This window comes from Meriones unguiculatus, chromosome 3 (assembly GCF_030254825.1).
Source record: "Meriones unguiculatus strain TT.TT164.6M chromosome 3, Bangor_MerUng_6.1, whole genome shotgun sequence".
Taxonomy (NCBI): Eukaryota; Metazoa; Chordata; class Mammalia; order Rodentia; family Muridae; genus Meriones; species Meriones unguiculatus.
In genome coordinates this window covers 122,593,788-122,616,393 of record NC_083351.1, presented here as the reverse complement: position 1 = coordinate 122,616,393, position 22,606 = coordinate 122,593,788, and the positions used below count along the sequence as shown (strand labels likewise).

Genomic DNA, 22,606 nt, shown 5'->3' with positions numbered 1-22,606 from the left:
TTTGCCCGAGCAACCACAGCAACTCCACAGCCCCCTTCAGCTTCCCAGGGAGACTCTGTCCCTCCGTCGTGAGCCATGCTCTGGAGGCAACTCATCTGGTGGCACCTGCTGGCTTTGCTTTTCCTCCCATTTTGCCTGTGTCAAGATGAATACATGGAGGTGAGCAGAAGAGCTAATAAAGCGGTGGCCAGGATAGTGCAGAGCCACCAGCAGACTGGCCGTAGCGGCTCCAGGAGGGAGAAAGTGAGAGAGCGGAGCCATGCTAAAACTGGGACTGTGGATAATAACACTTCTACAGACCTAAAACCCCTGAGACCAGATGAGCTTCCGCACCCTGAGGTAGAGGACCTAGCCCAGATCAACCCATTCTGGGGCCAGGTACTCTGAATTCTCTTCTAAGGATTTCTTTGAAAACTTAATGATGGTTGTTGCTGTTGTTTTAACTAAAGGTCTTAGGATCAGTGCTTGTGAGCAGTTTGTTGAGCTGTTTGGAGGGTGACTCTGTGTTGTTCTGGGATTCAACAGGGACTCCTAGTCGCTGGCATGATGTGCTGGGACAGAGTGGCCACAGCACTGCCCCACAAGAACACGGGGCCGGATGAGTCAGCTTTCTTTTGTGTTGGGACTTGATTTTTTTTTTTTTTTAATTGCTCTGCTGATTGCTGGTGCAGAAAGGAGGGCTGGCCCATGTGGATAGATGCTTTGCTGTAAATAATTACTTGCTGAGCCCAAGAGAATTGGATTCTTTTTAATACTCCCCAACAGGGAGAAGCTGCCCTTTGCCTCTGCCAAAAACAGTTAAGCCTGCTTTACTTTGATTTGTAACATTTCCCTCCAGTTCTGTTTATTTGTTTTGTAACTGTCTAGATTGCTAAGACTTCTTGCTTGACTTTTTTTTAAAAGACATTAAAGCATTAAAAGGAAAGAAAACAAACAAACAAGATTGCATATTTAAATTACAGTCTGTTTCCTGATGACAGAACTTGATTTATTCGTTGGGGCATAAGCTCAGCATCTGAGGACACTCCTTTAACTCTCTTGGGTAACATAGAACAAGTAAAGGTTTTGGTGTAGTAAATTGCAAATGAGCAAACTTCAATTTAATGAAAAGCAGCAAAAACAGGAGGAAGAAACTTATTTGTGCTTAGTGCTCAAGCATGAAAAATGCTGACATGAAATGGAATGGGGAGAAGGATTTCTTTGAATACATCATCTTTGAAGCAGTGCAGATTACCACAAGAACCCATTGGCTGCACGCTTTTTAGAGTCTCTGGAACTTCTCTTCACATAGTTGCCATCTAACTTCATTCCTCACCCTTGTACGTAGACTGAGAAGTCTCAGTTGATTATCTGGCCCTGTGGTCAGACTAGGATCCCACACAGACTCATCGCAACAGGGGTAAGCCTGAGACATGTAACTGAACCTCAAGGTGCAGTTTTCAAGTCGCTCCATGGGGCTTTTGTCCAGGGCAGATGTAAAAGAAATGTTTCTTTCAGAGACTGTCTTCTGTCTAAGGATGTTTGCTTTAGTGGTGAAGTCATTTAACTTGTGTCCAATCCTTGATCTGGGCTTTCCAGCTTTCTGGACTGTGTCTTTCTTGGTTGTCCAGTGGGGGTGCTATAGATCGTCTTTGATTATTTCCTGGTAACCAACACCAGCCAGGCTGCTGAAATCCCATTTCAGGTTCTGCTCCATTCCATTTTCTAGTCTTCTAGCTTTAAATTTCTGAAGCATCTTCAGGTGAAGACTCACTCAGGAGATTCAGACCCATTAGCATCTTGGAAGCTTTCAGTACCATTCCTCTAGAAGTGGATACCAACCCAAAGGCTGAATTTGGGATCATGAGACATTTTCCTTCTCTCCCTGCTATTCCCATCCTCCTCTTTATGTTAATTCTCCTTTTCCTCATCAATTCCTCCCAAAGCATTTCCCAACTTCTACTTTTTCCAGGCTGTAGGGTGGGGACCAAGATCATAAAAACACCCAAGCCACCCTCAAGTGCTCTATTAGAAACAAAATTTTGTCAGTATTTGTTCGTTCGTTCATTCATTCATTCATTTGTTCACTCACTCATTCATTCATTTTCTTCAATCTCTTTTTATTTATTTTCATTTTTATTAACTTTTAAAATTACCATACAAAGCAATGTTTCATTATGACAATCATTGTACCTTTCTCATATTCACTCAGTCTTTTTTGTTAATTTACTAGCTTAAGTTTGATGAAATTCTGCATGACAAACAAGGTCAAGGTACACAGGAAACAAGGAGAGTGTTGGTCACTGGGTCTTAATAATATAATAAAGAAAGTCAATAAAGGAGACAAAAAGACGGCTGTCTCCAGGACAGGCTTAGCGAGCAGCAGATAAAAACTGTGTTACACTGAAGACTGAGGGAACCCATGGGCAGCTGTGTGTGGCTGGTCCCTGTGCTGTATGGGGAGGCTGCAGATGATTTGAGTGTCCAGCAAGGGAAGACTCTCAACTAGAGGAGGAAGTCTCACCTAATCTTGCTCCAGAAAGTTCTGTCTGTTATAGCGAGGCAGTGAGGTAATAAGATTCACGTACCAGGAAAGGAACTGGCTATAGAGTCCGTGGTGGGCTGGAACTGGAAGAGATCTCTATGTCTATACTCTCTTTCTCTGGCTTTTTTTTTTCACCACAGTCTCACTCCTCTTCCTACTTCCCTTCTCTTCTTGATATCTCGTTTCCTCAAGGAAGGAATTCTGGATTCTTTTCCTCTAGCAATTAATAACAGAACTCAGTTTTGCCTCCAGCTTTCCTTTCCCAAGTGGCAGAGCTTGTCTTACAGACACATGCTTCCACTCCCTGATTTGGGAAGGAGGATGACAAATTTAACAGGTCATGGAGAATGGCTTCCCATATGTATATTCTTCCTTAGCGAGAATAAAGTATCTAAACTACATCCTGTCCAACTTCCGAGTCCATCAAAAGCCTAAGGAAAGGGCTGGAGAAATGGCTCAGAGTCCTACGCAAGTGTTGGACCTGAGTACAGGTTCTCAGCACTCACCTAAAGAGCCAGCTGTGGCTGTGTGCCTGTAACCCAGGGCTGGGGGTGGAGGGAGGTCTGTTGAGACTGGCTTCCAATCCCTGATGTCCACTGGGGCCAGCCTAGCTAATGGACAAGCTTCAGATTCAATGACTTTCTTACAAAATAATGGCAGAGGAAGGATACTAAACATGAGCACACACCTACACTATACACCCCTCCGCCCCCGTTTCTCTGAACTAGTCCGCAAGGCCAGAGGAAAGGACACGTGATGAAATGTCAGAGGAGTCACCTGGGAAGCACCCAGCTAGAAGAAACAGAAGTCTGTTGCATTGGTGGCAGCTCTGAGCTCCTCGAGTTACCCCAGATAGTGCACAGGCCCCACTCGTTCTTGGCAGCTCAAGGGTTGAGAGGACTGAGGAGCGCCACCTCCATGTGTTCAGATACTCATCATTTGAAACTGCAAGTGTCTGAGCTCGCTCAGCAGCCAGATGCACTTTTGCCAAGGCCTGATGGTCTAAACTTGACTACCTGGGACCCACATATCTGTCCTCTGGCTGCTGCATGACACATCACATGTCCTGAACATACAATAAAGGAATAAATGTAATAAGAGTGTAAGCATTTCAAAAATTAAAGTTCTTTCAAAATTATTACTGGAAGCTAAACAAAATAGGATCTTTGCTTGCATCTTAGAGCTGGAAAGAAAATTCAGGGCCAATTCAAATTGACATCTTGGGGGCAGTGGACTCTTCTGAGGCCACACAGAACTGAGCAGGGACACTGCTCCATTGCAGTGACTATTCTAACAGTTCTAAGCATCTCAGTATTTCCATTCTGTTCTGACACAAGTATCCCCTGCCCTCTATCCATGAAATCTATCACTGGCCACACTCAGAATTGCCTGGGTTTGGAAGCTGTATTTCACATTAGAGAAGCATTCCGGGAGATAATGAGCACCCTTCTCAGATGTGTGGTGGGTGGGGCTGGCTGCAGTGTTTGATTTCCAAGTCTCTTTTCATCTCTGACCATGAGTATTAGTTATTTTTTTCCCCTTAGCCATTATACATTTATACTTGTCTGTGGACGGGTATGGCAGACTTAAGGCTAAGAATTTTCTCCAGCTATAGCTCTTGATGCCTCAACACTGCTTTCTGTGCTGTGGCGGCAGAAGGTGTGGCCAGGCTGGGCTAGTCCCTCAATAATTTTAGGGAAAACTTTAGGGAAAAGGGAGGACAGTGACCAAGCCTGTAAGACCAACCACCAAAAGTAAGATGTAAATGTGCAGAAATGCAAAGCCTTCGCCCAGTGTTCTCCTTGAAGGTGCCTAGTGGAGGAGAAAACTGAAAATTTAAGTTCTTCCCTCTTCCTCCTTTTTCTCCATGGCTCCCTAACTTTGTCCTCTGTTCTGCCCACTCCATTCCTCCCTCCTTTTCTTTTTTACAATGAGCCCCTTAGCAACAGCATGCTGTTTTCAAAACTGTTGAATTATAACTTGTGTCTAGGAAAGTTTCCGCAAGTATTTTGCATGACACAATTAAAAGGCAAGTTGCCAGTGTAGACGAGAATCCAGATTTTCCAAGTTCTGCCTCCCCCTCCAGTCAGTCCTCCAGGTCTTCAGTTCCTTCACAGTAGGCTCACACTTTAGAAGTTTATCTTTGTATGAATAAGCATTTCACCAGAAGTCACAGCTCAGCATGCTTAATTCTCACTTGCGCTCATTAAATAGTAGTTCACACAGGAAGATAACCACTTGAAATTTAGGAGAGGAATGTGTGAAATGTTAGATACTTACAAGGTAGTTGAAATTACTTAATGTGTAGATAATAAAAATCCATTAGACAAACGAAGTTAATAGCAGTGTGTTTCTTGGAAACTGCCAAGAGAGGGATTTGGAATGCACTCATCAAAGGAAACCAAATGAGGTGACACCTATGTTAACCAGCCATTCCACGAGGACATACATGCACATCTCAAAACAGCTGTTGTGTAGGATAACATATTTCCATGTTCTGATTAGAAAAATAAATGAGCAACTGTACAGACTAAAGAATAACTTGCTTCTTCAGCAATCTGTATGTCTGGAGGTCTGACAAAGTGGCAATACAGTCAGAGTTTCCAAGACCTTATAAGCCAGGGTCAGGAATGCGTGCTTAGGTGGTATGTTTGCTCTAAGCATTACCTTAGTCTGACTGCAGCACTTCTGGATACTGAGGGAGAGAAAAGGCTTCTGGGACCTCTTCTGAATGAGACCCCTCCTTTTGCTGTCAGAAGCTGACATGGACAGACACTGCCCAAGACTGCTGCCCTTTCTCTGTTCGCCTGGCCCTTACCCCACCCCAAGGCACACGGGCTGCAGAATTAACTACACCCTGGCCTCCATAGCACAGATACTCCCCTGTCCCTCACTGTCTTTTCTGATGTGATTGTGAGCTGAATGAAATTTAAACTTAAGGTTAAAGCTAGAGGAAGTTTAAAATTCTTAAGTGCTAACAAATATCTTTACCTGAAGTTTCTTTCCTCGTTGTTTTTAAGTCTCCACAAGCGGGAGGACTGCCCCCAGACTGCAGCAAGTGTTGTCATGGAGATTATGGCTTCCGTGGTTACCAAGGCCCCCCTGGACCTCCAGGCCCTCCTGGCATTCCAGGTAAGGACACACAAGTTTCACTGCAGTTTCGGTAGCAGACTGTGTCAAAAATAGGAGCCAAGAGTAAAAGAAAAATGGGTTAGTGTATACTGGGCATGCATGGGAAATGCGGAGATGAAGAACCTGGCAAGGCAGTTGGGTTCTTTAGGTCAGTTCAGATGGAACACCTACTCTCTGGTGTTTATTCTCTATGCTACTCCAAGAATCTAAAAGGCTTCAGGCATGCACGCACACGGAGACTCAAGGGAGGGGAGGGAGGCTCTTCACCACCCGTGGACTGAGTCACTTGCTGGGAACTGAGACCCATCTTAGCACCTATGTACCAATCACCTTCTGTCACTGTTGCAAATACCTGAGACAATCAACTTACACGCAGAAGAGGCTTCTTTTACTCATGGGTCTAGAGGTTTCTCTCACGGCTGGCTGACTACTTTTGGACCGTAGTGAGGCAGCACCTCATGATATGGGAGCTGGGGTGGAGTGAAGCCACGCCCCTCATGACAGGCAGGAAGTGAGAGAGCAGAAAGCGCACATTCTCAGTGACCTCTAACCTCCAACTAGACCACACCCCTTGGAACTTTTTGCCACTTCCTGACAGCACCTTACTGGAAACAAGGCTCTGGGGAGACGTTTATCTAAATCACAGCAGCCAGTATTTCTGCCATACTGTACTCAACACACTGTAACTTTCTTAAACCTTATTAAGCAGCAGCAAAGTAGAGAGGAAGGCTTGCTGGGTTTCCCTCTGTCGCCCACTGAGTAGTGTAACTTTCTGTGTCATTTTAGGTGTAGGTTGTTTTTTCTGAAATTTTGCCAATCTGTTGTTTCTGAGTCGGTTTCCATGCCCCACTTAGACTCATGGATATGTTTTGGGCTCTAGCAGCATACAACAGCACAGGGAATGAATGCTCTTGAGCTCGTCAGATCCCGCTGACCTCAGAAATGAGTGGGTCTCAACCTTTCTAAAGCTGTGACCCCTTAGTACAGTTCCTCATGCTGTCATCCCCAGCCATAACATTATTATTATTTTTTTGTTGCTACCTCAAACTAATTTTGCTACTGTTATGAGCTGTAATTTGAATGTCTGATACTTCTGATGGTCTTTGCAAACCACCATGAAAGGATTGCTTGGCCTCCAAAAGGGTTGCGACCCCCAGGTTGAAAACCACTGCTTTAGATGCACAGCCAGCCTTCTGTGTTATATTGTTCCAGCCAGTTAGGCTGGGCAATGCTTTGTTAGATTGTTACTATAGAGAGCTGGGTGGCAAAGGGCACACCTTCCTCCCTGCCCCCAACCCTGAGGAGTCGCAAACCTGTCAAGGCTTTTACTCAGTTCCATCAACAAGACCTTTTCTCAGGGTTTGGCCAAAGTCTACTTGTGTTCTCTACACTGATGTTAATATTTATGAAAATATTAACTTTTCTGTACTCTTAGATAACTTCTTATATAAACCCATTTGTTTATTTATTTTTGGTTTTTCGAGACAAGGTTTCTTTATGTAACCCTGGCTGTTCTGGAACTCACTCTGTAGGGCAGGCTGGCTTCAGACTCACAGAGATCTGCCTCTTCTACCTACCAAGTGTTGGGATTAAAGGTGTGTGAACCATTGTCTGGTTATGAAGACAAATTTATTAAACACACACACACAAAACCCTGCACTATGTTTAAACCTAATTCATCCATCAAAGGCAATGATTCACAGGGCTATTGATCTTTAGACTGTTCTAAAATCCATGTTTGACCTCCTCAGAGGTTCTAGCGCAAGCCGGCTCTGTTTAAATGCTTACCATTAGAAAGTACCTTTGTGACAGAACACTTTAATCCAACAGTCAAAGGTCATTGGTCTGAAAGCACAGCAAACCTGATCCAGTGTCTTTCAAAGATAACATACAAAGCACAATGCAAAATGGCCTGATGATTAGCAGGTATGAAAATAAGACTGAGGCAGAAGATCCATCTGGGAGACAAAGCGAACCTTTGAATTTACTCGCTGACTCTTGACTTTAATATGATGATGTGTTATAAGCTTTGCTCCCAATTATAAAATTGCATCAAATCTTTGGGAGACAATTTGAAGGAGATGGAAAAATATAAAGAATAGCACAAAATTATCCATGTTTCATCATTCAGGAAAAAATATAAATAATTATGGATAATATCTAGAGTTGGTTTTTCCTCTATGGATATGATACATAAATATATTATAAACCAAACTGAAATAGTGTTATGCCATCTCTACTTATTTATAAATTTATATCTAAAGGTATCACTGATGTTTACTATAACATTGATCATTTAGGATGTTTTTATGAATATATAATTTGATAAAATATACCATTGCTAAAATCTACCCATCTTAGCATTGCTGGATATTTTCTCTTTTTACCTTCACTGTGTTCCACAAAGTGTTCTACACAGTCTCTTATTCATCCCTTGCTTTGTGTAAAAACATGCATTGGAGTCTTGCTATCTAATGCTATTTTCAGAGCCCAGTGAAAGAGAATTCATCTGAGGCCTTATGGCTGTGGGCAGGATTGTTTTAGATGGTTTCCTTTTACAACTGAGTTTGGCTGTTTCTGAAGGAAGGGTCTGTTTCTCATTAAAAAAAAAAATCCAATAAGAGTCAACTAGTTTTCTTATGATTTCTGATTTTTAAAGGAAACCATGGAAACAATGGAAATAATGGAGCCACTGGCCATGAAGGGGCTAAAGGTGAGAAAGGAGACAAAGGTGACCTGGGGCCTCGAGGGGAACGAGGGCAGCATGGCCCCAAAGGAGAGAAGGGCTACCCAGGGGTGCCACCAGAACTACAGGTAACCCACTCTGCAGGTGACTTCTAACCTTGCCTAATCATTACGGTCCAGGGACCAAAGGGTTTCAGCAGAGGAACATGCACTCACATTTAGGAAATCTCAGCTACATGACAGGATGTTCGCACTGGGCCTGTGCTGCCAGACACAGCATTAAGAGCATTCTTAGGAAAAGGCATTTACTGAGTATGAAACTCTCTCACAGGACCAAATACAACCATAAAACAGAGGGTTCTAACCAATTTGAACACTGAAACACTTAAGTATGTGCATGGAATGGCTAAGCATCCACTTATATTTTATTTGCTAATTTGCCCCTTTATGTAGCTGAATTTCATCTTTGTATATTGACATTGTTTCTGCCAAATCAAATTTTGTAGATAAATTTTTATTTAAACTTTTCACATCAGACTTTTCTATCCAGTGGGGACATTTTATTTTTGAGTTATTTAGTTCTGTTCAGCCATATTATGTTCATCTCAGCATGAAGTTTTAAAAGCCTATTATATGGCCACCACCCATTTATAGTTGTATGCACTCATTATTTCTCTTTTAACTGATTTTTATAATGAGTTATAACTCTTGCAACATCTAAAATTTGTAAATATTGAAATCATGCCACCCAGAAAAACAATGAAGCCTCGCTTAGTATTTTGTGAATATTTAAAAATAGATTCACGGGGGCTGGAGAGATGTCTCAGCAGTTAAGAACACTGGCTCTTAGCAGAGGACCCAGGTTCGATTCCCAGCACCCACATGACAGATCACAGCTATCTGTAACTCCAGTTCTAGAGGATTCAACATCCTCATTCAGGCAAAACAAAAATGCATGTGAACAGAAATAAACAAATTTAAGAAAATTAATTCTCATAAAAGATATCTATAATCAAAACTAGGGTTTTTTTGTTGTCGTTTGGGTTGTGTCTGGTTAATGTGTCTACCTTAAAGTGCAATTTGTGGTTAAAGTTAAGCATTTGGGAGAAAATTCGGTAACAAGAAGGGCCCTGTGAGAATTGGGATACAAAGCAGTTCTTATTTGAAAGATCAGAGGAAACTGCTGTTTGTTTGGGCAAATGTGATGATGTTTACTCTTAGATACATTGCACCATTCTTGTGGGCTCTTGTTTTTTAAGTATAAAATAAGAGGTCCTGTGTGTTCCTAGACCTTACTGTGGGGCCTGGGAGGTAACTTTTTAATGAATGCTGTTTAATAATTTCAGCACACTGGAATTCATATGCCAGTACAAATGAACAGGTAGGGTGGAGGCCATCTAGGCTAAGGTATTTTCTGTGACAGTCCAGAAATGTATGGCAACTAGCAACACAGGTTGTGTAGATGTTTTTTTTTTTTCACAGAACAGGCAATTTAAAGGTGAAAACTCTGAGCAATCATTAAATTCCATTTGTTAACCATTTTACCTTAACACATCAATACTGTCATTTGGAATGTTGCTTTCACATGCTCTTTGGAAGAGAGACTTAAGTTTGTGAAGGCAACTGGTTGAAATGCAGAGAACAACTGATTGTGAGGTGGCCAGCCCCAGGTATACATCTACAACCCAACCCCTACACCTCAGGCTCAGAAAACACCATGGAAGAAGCAGAAATGTTACAGTCAGAGGACCAGGAGGTCTGGTGTGAGTTTGTGTCTCCTAGAAATAACTGGAAAGATACACCTATAAAACTTCAACCATATGGCTACCTGGACATTGACAGACACGCTGTCTGTCTAAGAATTTCTTAGGCTCCACTTCTACACAATGAGCTTCAGGCACATGAACCACTGAGACAGGGAGATTTCGTTTTCTTCAGGTATGAGTTCCCTAATTGGTTATCCAATACCAAGTGTTGATTCCTGAAAATATATACATACAGCCAACACTAAAAGGACTTAGCAGGTTAAATTTATCTATTTGTGCAGTTATATATGCAACAACAAAAATTTAAAAAGAAGAATTTGGGAAGGAGAGAAGGGGAGTAAAAAAAGGAGTTGGGTGGGGAGGGAAGAATGAAATGCAAATTATATTTTAATTTTAAAAGTCGCCAAGTAAAAATTAAACAGGAAGCTTGTGAAGAAGAGGATTTAACATAATTTGCATGTTAAAATATTTGTTCTTCTCACTCCTATTTATTTTCAAGGGATTGTCACTGACTTTCAAATGTCCTCCAACAAGTGAAGCCATTTCTTGAAAGCAGAGTTGTTCTAAAGCTCTTTTAGCTATTCTAATTCTATTTTTAGAACACAGGTATGTGCAAGAATAAGTGCAGAGGTCAGAGGACAGGATAACTTCTGGGAAGTTGGTTTCCTTCATCCATCACAGGAGTTCTGGGGGCCAAACTCAGGTCATCATGCCTAACAGCAAGCACCTTTACCTGATCAGCCATCCTGATAGCCATTTATGCATTTTCTTGCAGATATTTATCTCAGTTTGACTATAGAACAACCCCACTTACATAGACACATGTAATGAACTCTGATATTAAGTCATAATAATCTTGTGTTGCCTACTTTTTAATTAAGGCACGAAAAGATACTTTCCTAAGGTTAACAACATGAAATGGTTCAATTGTCAGTCTCTGTAATCCCTTAATATACAAATGTATATCTAATACCTAGAGCCTAAGAATTTTACCTCCAAATTTTTAGTTTTTCTTGATAATAGAATTTTAATATTTAAAAGAGTATCTTTTAAAGACTAGTAGTTTTTGAAATGTGTTCAGAGCTGTTAATGGAGAGTAATACCACACAGAATAAAACACTTTAAATTACTATAATTTCTTTACTTCTTTGTCTACTGTTTGGTATTTATAGTCAAGCTTTCCATCACAAATAATATTGAAAAAAGCCTATATGTATAAGAATGTTTTTCTTTAAGGCAAGTTGCCTGCAGACTGACTGCCATCTTTCTCCTTAGATTGCATTCATGGCTTCTCTGGCGACTCACTTCAGCAATCAGAACAGCGGCATTATCTTCAGCAGTGTTGAGACCAACATTGGAAACTTCTTTGATGTCATGACTGGTAGATTTGGTGCCCCTGTGTCAGGTAAGATGTAAAAGTCAATGAATGAAGCCACTGGGGGGAGGAGGAAGGAAGGAGGGAAATGAAGAAGAGCTGCTAAAATAAAAGGGAAAAGAAAAAGAGGAAACAGAAGAAGGAAAAGGAAGAAAGACAGGAAGGACAGGAGAAAGTGGATGAAAGGAAGACAGGGACAAAGAAAGGAAGGAAAAAAGAGGAAGGGTGAGAATAAAGAAGGGAGGGAGAATAGAGAAAGGAAAGCAAGCAGCTCATTTGGTCTTCTGAATGCCAGGTAAATGAATTAAAATCTGAAAGGAGAAAAAGAAAATCTAAACAGTGACCTTGATTACAAAGATTATTAACTTTTATTTGGATAGAACCAAGTAATCTTGAGATGGCACTGACACATCTGATTTTCAAAGTCCCTGGAACATAATTCTCAGTGTTTGACTGTGTTATAAATTTATCCCTTTGTCACTATATCAAATAATGCTTCATCTGTTTTTAATATTAAAAAGTGAGTGGCAAATACAAAATATTTTGAACTTTATTAAAATATATTTAATCCCACTCATACTCTATAGTAGCATACTCTATATTCTGAATATAGTTTATTTTTTAAAGAAAAACTTGCTATATATTTTAAAAATCTTTCCATGTAATGACTTACTTGTTTTTTTATAATTAATGTATAAAAATGTACCCAGCTATTTCCTTGTTGCTAACCCTTTGGGTTGTTTCCATGTTTTATTATTAAAATAAATCTACTGCCATTACCTTTCATGTGCCATTTTATAATCGAACACATACTGATACATTTGTAGGCTAAAGAACCAGGATGCAATCACTGAATCCAAGAGAAAATGTTTTTATTAGTTTGATCAGCTGGGCAGGGTGGCTCTCTATAAGGGCTGTAGCCACATATTCCTCTTATCAGGAAAGGGAAACACCTATGATGTCATCAAAGTCTTTGAAATGTCTGAACAGTTGACCGACTAAAAACAAAACTAAACAAGAAAAGCCCCATTGTTTTCTTTTAGTTATTATTTTAAAGTAATTTAGACTTATAGAAGAGTTACAAAAATACTGCCAAGTTTTCATACTCACTTTAGTCTGCTTCTTCTAATGTCTATGTTTCATGTCTCTAAAACCTGTTTACCAGAATGAAGAAACCCACTGGACACAACACTGTCACTGGTTTTGGAGTTTATGCAGAATTCACTAGTGTTGTGGTTTGAAGGAGAAATGTCCACCATAGGCTTGTATGTTTGAACACGTGGTCCCCACTGGTGGCTCTGGTTTGGAAGGTGGTGGAACCTTTAGGAGGGTGGTCTTGCTGAAGGAGGAGGGCCACTGTGGGGACAGGTCTTGAGCTTTTGGTCTGGCTTCACTACCTATGTGCTTGCTGTATGCTTCCTGACTACAGAGGCAATGTAACATCTGTCTCACGATGTCAAGCCTTCCCAGCAGTAATGGACAGCATGCTTTCCTAAGCTGCAAGCCAAAGTGAATGCTCCTCCACTAAGTTGCTTCTTGTCAAGGATTAGTTCAAAGCAATGAGAAAAGTAATACAGAAAATCGGTATGGGAAAGGGGAGCTACTGCTGTGGTCAGCATGACCACGTGGTTCTCAAGCATTTGGAGCTTGTTTGCAGGAGAGATGTGGAAGAGTTTGGAACTGCAGCCCTAGAGTGCTGTCCTCAGGGCTTAGTGGAGGTTACCCATGGCAGTTTGGAAGGCCAGAGGGTAGGGGAGCGAAAGGGTTTCTTGATCCCATATGGCCACCCAGGGAAGTGTTTTTCCAGGATCAGCCTCAAGGGCACACAGAGGCGACAGTGGTTGTGATGCAGGGTGGGCCAGGCCATGTTTTGAGCTGGCAGCAGAAGTTGGCAGCATCATGCTCGTGAATTTTTGCAGACATTAAAGGGGTTGTGGAGTGTTTTTTAGCCTGATGCCTAAGGTATAGCGAGCCCCTGGGGTCATACAATGTGTATAGGACCAGAGCCCCTACAAGGAGGATCCGAGAGTGTGATTCATGAAGCCATGAAGGTGAAACTCATTGCAGTGAAGTCCCTAGAATGTTGGAGATGCTGGACTTCCCATAAAAGTTGGGGTGGTCCAGCAAGGAAGGATGCAGGAATAAAGTGGATCTGCCCTAAGAGAGAAGCCGTGTAGGCCAGAGGCAGCAGAGTTGAAGGGGGCAGCCAAGGCCCTTTACAAACAGACAGTTCTATCACGGCCCCCAGATCCCACCCTGGGAGGGAGCTGGAGGGTCTGGTGCTGCTCTAGCAGGTTTGGTTTGCTCTAGCAGGTTTTAGTTTGCACTCATTTCCCCCTCTTAGAATAGGGAGATTTACTCCGTGTCATCACGCCGGCAGGATGTCACTTGGCTTTGACCTGTGCAGAGGTTCACAGTTAAGAGAGTGCCTCGAGTCTCAGAAGATGCTGTGCACTTGTGATCAAGAGTTGGGACAGTTAAACAAGAGGGAGGCTTTAAAAATTGAGGGGACCGCATTTTGCGTCATGAGCTGACCATGAGCCTGGGGAGGCCTGGGGCAGAGGGTGGAGGGTGAATGTGAAATGTCTCCCGTGATGTCATGTTTGGACAGTTGGTCCTCAGATGGCAGCACTGTTTCTGCAAGGCTGGGAAACCTTTTGGAGTTGGAGCCTTGCTGGAGGAAGTGGGTCACTGAGGCCAGGCACAGAGGTTTGAGTTTGGCTCCCTGTCCTGTCTGTTGTCTTTCTGCAGAGGCGCTGAGTCACATGACATGCTGGGGGCGCCCTACCATCTCTGCCATGATAGACTACATTCCTATTTCACATACAAGTCAAACTCAACCTTGAGTTGTTTCTTGTCGGGTGTTTTGTTTGTTTGTTTGTTTTACAACTATTGAGAAATCACTGTAAGCAGGATTCCCCAATGTCCCAGTTTTTAGTTCCTTCATTGGGTAATTCTTGCTGTTCTTTCTACTTTTTATTAAAAAGTAGCTGATGACTGAATGAATTGGATTCTCCTAGATCAGCTATTTGCAGGAGATTGTTGGGGAAGGGGCCCAGGCAACCTTGAACATGTGGCATTTCAATGCCTCTTCTTGCTGCCAAGGGACTGACTGATTTTTTTGTCCTTTTTAAAATTTATTTTTATTTTTTATTCTTTGTATTTATTCTTTTCTCACACGATACATCCCTGCCGCAGTTTCTCCTCCTTCCACTCCTCCCAGGTCTGTGTCCTTTGATTCTTGAGTCATGTCCAATTACCCTATCCCCTACTTCCACTGCACATACTATCTCCCTTCTCCCCCAGATCCACTTTTCTTTCAGAAAACAGCAGGCCTCCGGTGGATACCAACCGAACACCACACACAGGATTCTATCTATCTATCTATCTATCTATCTATCTATCTATCTATCTACCTACCTACCTATTGTTTTTCGAGACATGGTTTCTCTGTGTAGCCTTGGCTGTCCTGGACTAGCTTTGTAGACCAGGCTGGGCACCAAACTCACAGAGATCTGCCTGCCTTTGCCTCCTGAGTGCTGGGATTACAGGCACCTGCCACCACACCTGGCTCATAACAAGATTCTTAAACTGGAGGTGGGGTGGGGATGGGGTGCTCCCCATACTTCTCAGGAAGACTAATGAGTCACCTTTGAAGTTTCTGGCTTCCAGGAGTCTGGGTTTTGCTGGCAAATGGATGTCAGCATCTATCACTACAGAAACACTTTTGCATTTTATATTTTTTCTAGCAAGCGGCCACTTCAGGCCTAATCCCAGGACCATCTTTTCAGTACTTCAGAGTGGACTTCCTGCATCAGGGAGTGTATTTTTCCTGGCACGATTGAGATCTATTTTCATCTGGTCTCAGAAGCCCTGCCCAGCCTCCTGCTGCTTTGGGCAGCATCTTCATATATTTGAAGCATACTGATTTTCTTCAGTTGTCCTCATTTTGCATAATTTTGGCCATTTTTCAATTTCAGTTTTCTTTCTTTGCTTGCCTCCATGGTATATATAGGGAAAAGAAACATTTCTGTAGCATGCTGTGGCTATGTTAAACTTAACACACATGCTTCTTATGTGTGCTTTGGTTTATTCTATCTCCTTTAAGCGAGAATTGACCCAACACATGCAATACAGAGACAATCTTTTGTTACATATCAGCCAGTGTCACTTTTGTGGTTTCTTTCTGCTTTGAGGGATTTAATTTTCCTACAACATTTTTTGCAAACCATGATCTATGCTACAGATAAGTGCCTAGCCATACCAGGTCAATGGTCCCTCTGAATTCAATGACTTTCCAATCAGAGCATAAGAATTAAATGATTTTTGACCTCACTTGGACACTATTGTGATGTTAACAATTTAACAATTATAATTTGATTCCTTATACTTACTGCTTACTTTTTTAAGCTTGCCAATGATTACAAACTGATGATTATCTTTCCCACTTTTAAAATCAATAAGACAGAGAAAGACAATGTTTGCAGTTACTGCAACACAAAAACTGGAAAACCAGATCACATGAGTGTCCCCTCCCATTTTTTTTTTTTTTTTTTTTGCAGAGAAAGCCCCATGTGCACACACCTTAAATTCACATCTGCTGTTCTAGTTATGAGAGTTTCATTACTCACCATGTGGCTCCTTTGTCTGCTCTTTCTAAAGTGTTCCTGCAATCTATTTTTATCAATAGTATGATTATTTTTAAGGAAGACTAATGTATTTTCCTGTCATTTTGATTATCAATTTATTTTCTGAAGGCATTGAAAATTGTAATGTGTGTGTGAAATGAAACCTTACGAAATGTAAAACACTCAACACTTATAAACTATTTCTGAATTCCACCTGTCTTTGATTTCGTTCATGACCCAATTTCCAGGTGTACGAAAGGGCATCACTGATTGTCATCAAGCACGCATCTCTGACACTTAACAAAGCACACTTGTTTTTTTCTGACCTGGCTCAACATCAGAGGAAGAATAATGGCATCCTTAGAGCTGATTTCTTCATAGAAAAGAAATAGGAATAGCCCATTGTCTCGTTAGTTTTCTTTTGTACATATTTCTGGGTTTTTCTCTCATACTACTAGTAGTTAAAAAACTATAACACATAAATCAGTAAGCACATACTTTTAGTAACAAGGTATTGGGGATGAATAAGAGATGGATATTTTTATTTAAACATTATTTTACTGATTTACAGTGGTCATGTGAGAAATTACCTGAGCTGTTTCTCTAGAACTATGTAACATTTACTTTGTGCCCCAATATTTTGTCACCTTTGCTGACATTAGTGGGAGGTAGCTGTCCATTTTAATTTCATGTTTGACTCATTTTCTTAGTGACTTTTCAATCTTATGAAGCATAAACAGGAAATGCATTAGGAAAGTTAAAAATAATCAAAACACCTTGAAGGCTGGCAGATGAAAGAATATTCCTGCACACAGGCCATGAAGAAAGTGCACAGAAAATAACAGCAGCGGGGGAGAGCCCTCACCTTCTCTGCACAGGTGAGCCAGCAAATCCTTGCCTTTTCCAGGTGTGTACTTCTTCACCTTCAGCATGATGAAGCACGAGGACGTAGACGAGGTATATGTGTACCTCATGCACAATGGCAACACGGTCTTCAGCATGTACAGGTACGTGACGTCATCTGTCACAGGGGAACAGAGGAAGTCTAAGGACACGGAGGAGCTGAGGGATTAACAGGCCGTAAGGGATTAACAGAGCCTAATGCAGCAGTTTTATTCTCCGCGAGAATTCCCATGTTTGGTCAAATTATCACTACTTTTTGGGGAGAGCCATAATATAAACTTATGAAACGGATAAGAGCCCTTGGACGAATTACCGGCAGCGCTTTCCGTAACCAACACAGATCCTTTTCTTGACCCCTTATTCCCCCTCTATTCTGATTCTTCTGCTTTCCTACCGCCCCTTTGCCTGAGGCACGGCATATTAGCAGCCTTCACAGCTTCTGCTGGGTGACTAGGGAAGTTAGAAGGTTTTCTCTGTATTGAGCTTCCTGCTCTGACAATTCCCACCTGGGACCCAGAGATCCTTGGGGTGAAGCGTTTTAGAAAGCACCACACGATGGCCTGCTGCTAGGACATGCAGAGAGCCAGCACCTGTGTAATTAAACGGATTTACTTGGCGTTGTATTCTGAGGATTAAATCACTTTGTTCTTAACCCCACCTAACCAATCCAAGGGCAGCAAGAAACTAGCAAGGTTCCTACACAGGAGGGCAGTGACTGCTTTTCTCATCTCTGCAACCAAGCATCTGTGAAGAAGCGACTTAAGGGAGGAGTTATTTTGTCTAATAGATTGAGGGGATCCAGCCCATCACATCAGGGAAGAAGGCATGGAAGAGTTCCTTCTAGGGGCTGTGTGTGGCAGGGTTCCTCACATTTCACTTGAACCAGAAACAGAGGCAGCCAAGTGGGAAGGATCTAAGGATGGGGTGAACTCAAGGGAACACCGTTTTAACCTACTCTCTCCCTACCTTCTAAGGATTCCACAACCCTCCGAAACATTCTACGAGCTGGGGAACCAACTGCTCACACACAGGAGCTTGTGGTGGAATTTTCCATCAAAACCATAGAAAAGAGAGAATGAATTCTGGCGAACAGCCAGCCCACATCAGGCACTTGATCTCCAAATATTCTTCCAGCTCTTACTCTTTTGTATTATAGGACACACTTCTCTAGCTTGGTCTCCATGGGAGATTGCCTAAACTAGCTCAAACCTAGAACTCAGGGGTGAACAGTCCTTTTCATAATTCAAGCCCTCAGCTCGTTTTCTCTCTGGCTTCTGTTCTATCCTTTGGAAGGGTCTTCTTTGTCTACTTTTCTCCATGGTCACATCCAAAGGGCGAGTAGGTCGATCTTGGTGATTTTTTTATGTTCCATTTCCTGTTGGTGCAAATCTAAGATATGAGTCAAATATCTCAAGTCTTTCTACCCCAAGCTGGGTCTCTGGCAACAGCTTCCTCAGACACATACAAGGCTTCCAATCTGTTTGCTCCCAGGCAGTGATACAAATCATATCCAGTCCACTTCTGGATGGTTTTAGCCTCTTGTGACCCGTTGTTGTTTTACCCTTTTCTAAATGTAGTCATTGTTACCAAAAGACATTTTCAAACAGTATATTTGGTTAGGAAGACAATATTTCTATCTATGAGTTACATAGAGTGTGACTCTGAATGAAATTTTCTAATGGGAACATATCAGCCCTGTCCCCCTGCTCTTCCAGGTATAAAAGTTTTTGTTTGTTTGTTTTGTTTTGTTTAGCTTTGCTAGGGCCCTGGTTGTCTAGACTATCCATCTCTCAAGCATGTTTGTTATTCTCCAAACTCATCTTTTTAAGAGACATTTTCTAAAAGCTGCAAAGAGTATTTGCCTCTTTTAAATCATTTGTCTTAGGTGGTGTGTATTTACCAGGTCTATGTTACTATGCTTTTCTAAATGTCTTCTGAGCATAATATGGTGTCTTAGCTATTGTTTTACTGTTGTGAAGAGACACCATGACCAAGGCAATTTATAAAATAAGGCATTTAATTGGGGGCTTGCTTACTGTTTCAGAGGCTTAGTCTATGCAGATCATGATGGAAAGCATGGCAGCAGGCAGGAGGGCATGGAAGAAGCAATAGCTAAGAGCTAACATCCTGATCCACAAGTTCTCAAGTGTGTGTGCGTGTGTAGGGGGAGAACGAAACTGACATGGGCTTTAGAAATCTCAAAGCCATCTCTCAATAATACATCTCCTCCAACAAGGCCATACTTTCCAATCCTTCTGAAACAGTCCTCCAACTGGGCAGTAGGCATTCATATATATGAACCTATGAGGGCCATTCTCACTGAAACCACCATACATCAGTCTCTATCTTTCCAGCTCATGATATTTACCTCCACATTTCATCCTGCCTGGCTATTAGCAAATGTAATATATTTTCATTTTGGCTGTTGACAGTAACTTCCTTGAATACCAAGTTCTAGATTGGTAAGAAGAAAATTAACTATTGTAATAAAGATTCTATGAAAAGGTTCAAAGATAGTAGAGCTTTTCTTTTTCCTCATCCAGGGAGTTTTGGTAAGATGATCCTGGGTGTTTGTTTGAAGTTTGAGCAAGGGTAAGAGAGCTCTCTTCTATACAGTAATCTCTAAGAACACAGATATTTACAAGTGGCTGTCAAGGCCATTATAGTAATTATTGTTGATAGAGGCAAGGGGAAAGAAAGGAGGTATATTTTGTTGGACTGTTCTAGAAGTGGTTCATGTTCTTCCCACCTGCATGCCATTTAGAGAAGTTAACACATGGCTATACCCAAAGCATAGGAGAAGATATGGACAGAATATGCTCAAGACCTGAATTTGTTTTACAGAGACTAAGTAGTGTGTCCCTCTTTTTCTTCCCAGCTATGAAACAAAGGGGAAATCAGATACATCCAGCAACCACGCAGTACTCAAGTTGGCCAAAGGGGATGAAGTCTGGCTGAGAATGGGCAACGGTGCCCTCCATGGGGACCACCAGCGCTTCTCTACCTTCGCAGGCTTTCTGCTCTTTGAAACTAAGTGATGAGAAAGATAGGATAGCTCCAGTTTTGGGGGAGACTTGTAGCTGAGCTGGGGTTGTTATAATCTGAGGGATGTTGAAGTTGGGGTTCTACATGGAGTATTTAACTGTTGTATTGGTCATTCTCCTACTCATTCTACTGGTATACCAACAATGTTGGATGCTTTAGGAGCTTAGAAGAATAGACCACAAGGAAATCTTCCCAGATGACCTTGAGAAACACTCCACAGCTTCATCATTCTTCCCTACATGTCTGAAGGAATTGTTACCTGACGTAGGTTGGGCATAAGCATTCACCTCAAAGAAGGCATTTGCATAATTTTGGTCCTCTGTTTAAATGTGGAATCTCCTTTGGAGTCAACCAAGTTTTGAGTTCATTGTTCTTCACAATATTTCAGAGAGTAGCCTGATTATGACCAGACTAGGCCAAGAATAAGAGCACTTACCAGAACCTATCTAGGAGAAACACTTGTAAAATCTATACTGGGAAATAGCATTTCTATTCTTATATTCATGAATAAATGATAGGAAAGTTTTAGTCATTCAGATAACCATTAAATAGTATAACTATTTACAATGCCCACAAATAATTGGCTGTTCTTTTAAAAAACAAACAAATATGTAAATTAGCATTGGTTTCTAATGAGTTAGACTTGCAGATATAAAATTTTCTCATAATCCAGAACTGGGCTTATCATGTCTAGCTTGCAATTGCATTATCTGGACTGTAGTAGCACTCTCCCGACTATGCACAACCAGCTGAGGTAAGATTAAGCTGATATAGTATAGATGTTATCACATTTTTTTTAGATTTGGGGATTATCCCAAAATGTTTATATACACCACATTATGTTGACTGGGCTTTAAACTTAATACAGGCAGACTAATGGATGCAAAATACTAGTGTATTCCATTTAAGAGATACATAATAGCATATCTTAAACATTTTCAATAAGAGTCATATTATTTTCTGTATTATCATACTTGACTAATGCTTCACAAAGCATTTTTAATGTACCACAGTGTGATAGAAGGTGCTAGTTTTTTTTTTTTTGCCTAACTTGCCGCACCCCAGAATCCATACAAAAGGATTAAATTTGCCATGAAAAACACCTTCACAGAATGTGCCATACGTTGGCACTCACAGATGTGAACACACACACAGTGCTGAGGCTCAAGTCTCCAAAGCCTTATACACGCTTATGCTCCTCTACTTACACCCCCAGTACCCAAGCTTGTTCCATTGAGGAAAGTATTGCTGCAACGTGTGTACCCTGGTGTCAAATCATATTTAAAATGCACCTGTGAGATTATCTGAAAAATATCACATAGAAATGCTCTTCAAAGTAATGAGCCTTCAAAGTAATGCTCTTCAAAGTAATAAAGAAAATTTATTTTCTACAACAATTTAAACTTGTACAACAAATTAAACTTGTACAACAAAGCACAGGCTTTTAAATCATAATTTACTTTAGATTTCTACAACAATTTACTTATGCACAGCCTTATAAATGATGAGTTCCTTTAACTTATCATCCTATAAATTAAATGAAAGTCAAGGCAGACTGTCCTATTAGCTAATTCATTGGCTACCATGCTCAGTTCAACATTTGACCCTTTTCTTTTTATCCACCAGCTTGTTGAAACTCTTCATGAATCTACATATAATACCCTTTTAAAGTGAACTGCTATTTGCCATGATTTGCCTTAGCAGAAAACATTTTTTTTTTCATTTAGTGTGTGCTTCTCCCAACAGAGCTGTGTGGGGTCACAGGTTAAGGTTTGCTGTGATTAAATTCCTTAGGCAAATCACAGAAGCGTAAAAGATATCTGAGTGTTACATATAGTTCAAAGAGATTTCATATTGGAAGAGCACCCACTACCTACTTGGAGGAAGAGTCTGGCATAGCTTTAGATAAAACTATAGAAAGAAAAACTGCATAAACATGTGGAAATAAACACACATGCTGATTGATTACATGTTTGTTACTTTTAATGTTAATAGTTACAACAGTCATAGGATTGAAAGTCATGTGGTTAATGTAAAGCAAAATGTTATCCTCACAGTGTAAACAGCTGTACAACGTAGAGACAGCAAACAGCAAGGTCGCCTGTCTCCACACAACCCCTCTTTCAGCTACTCCATCCCTTCAGCCCTTGAGACATCAGTGGTTCAGGGCTCCCTTTTATTACTGGGGTATATCTGAACGGATGAGTCTTCATCACACACCCACAATCTTTTTAGGCTCACGCCAACATTCTAATTTTCATCCTGGCGGAGCTGTGCACGGATTTGGTTGTGGGAAGACATAAATTATCTCAAGTTCGCAAATGAATGCCAGTGGGTAAAGAAAGGACATTTGTTAAGAGATGTGGGAGGTCAAAGTAACTATCAGTGGTTTCACAGTGCTTTTCTCCCATGGCCTAATTACACAATGGTCACTTATCGGAGGTGATGTCTTCTGCAGCTTTAAATGGATGCAGTTATCTAACGCCTGAAGATACCAAATAAAAAACCCGAGAATTTCATAAGCTTTGAAGTGTATGTCATTCAGAGT

General features: G+C 41.2%; 1 protein-coding gene and 1 long non-coding RNA gene across 2 annotated transcripts; one reads left to right on the top strand and one right to left on the bottom strand.

Annotated features, from left to right (window-relative positions):
- On the top strand, positions 1-22,582 carry C1qtnf3 (C1q and TNF related 3). Its single transcript, XM_021656356.2, has 6 exons — positions 1-378; positions 5,545-5,656; positions 8,316-8,470; positions 11,383-11,512; positions 17,018-17,117; positions 19,892-22,582. Exons 1-6 carry the CDS (start codon positions 76-78, stop codon positions 20,049-20,051), a joined length of 960 nt encoding a protein of 319 aa, XP_021512031.1. The 5' UTR covers positions 1-75; the 3' UTR covers positions 20,052-22,582.
- Positions 967-6,160, bottom strand: LOC110560439 (uncharacterized). The gene is made up of 3 exons (XR_002477133.2): positions 6,027-6,160; positions 5,516-5,695; positions 967-1,803 (listed from the first exon to the last, which is right to left on the bottom strand). It is a non-coding gene; the product is annotated as an uncharacterized LOC110560439 (long non-coding RNA).
- Positions 22,583-22,606: the final 24 nt, after the last annotated feature.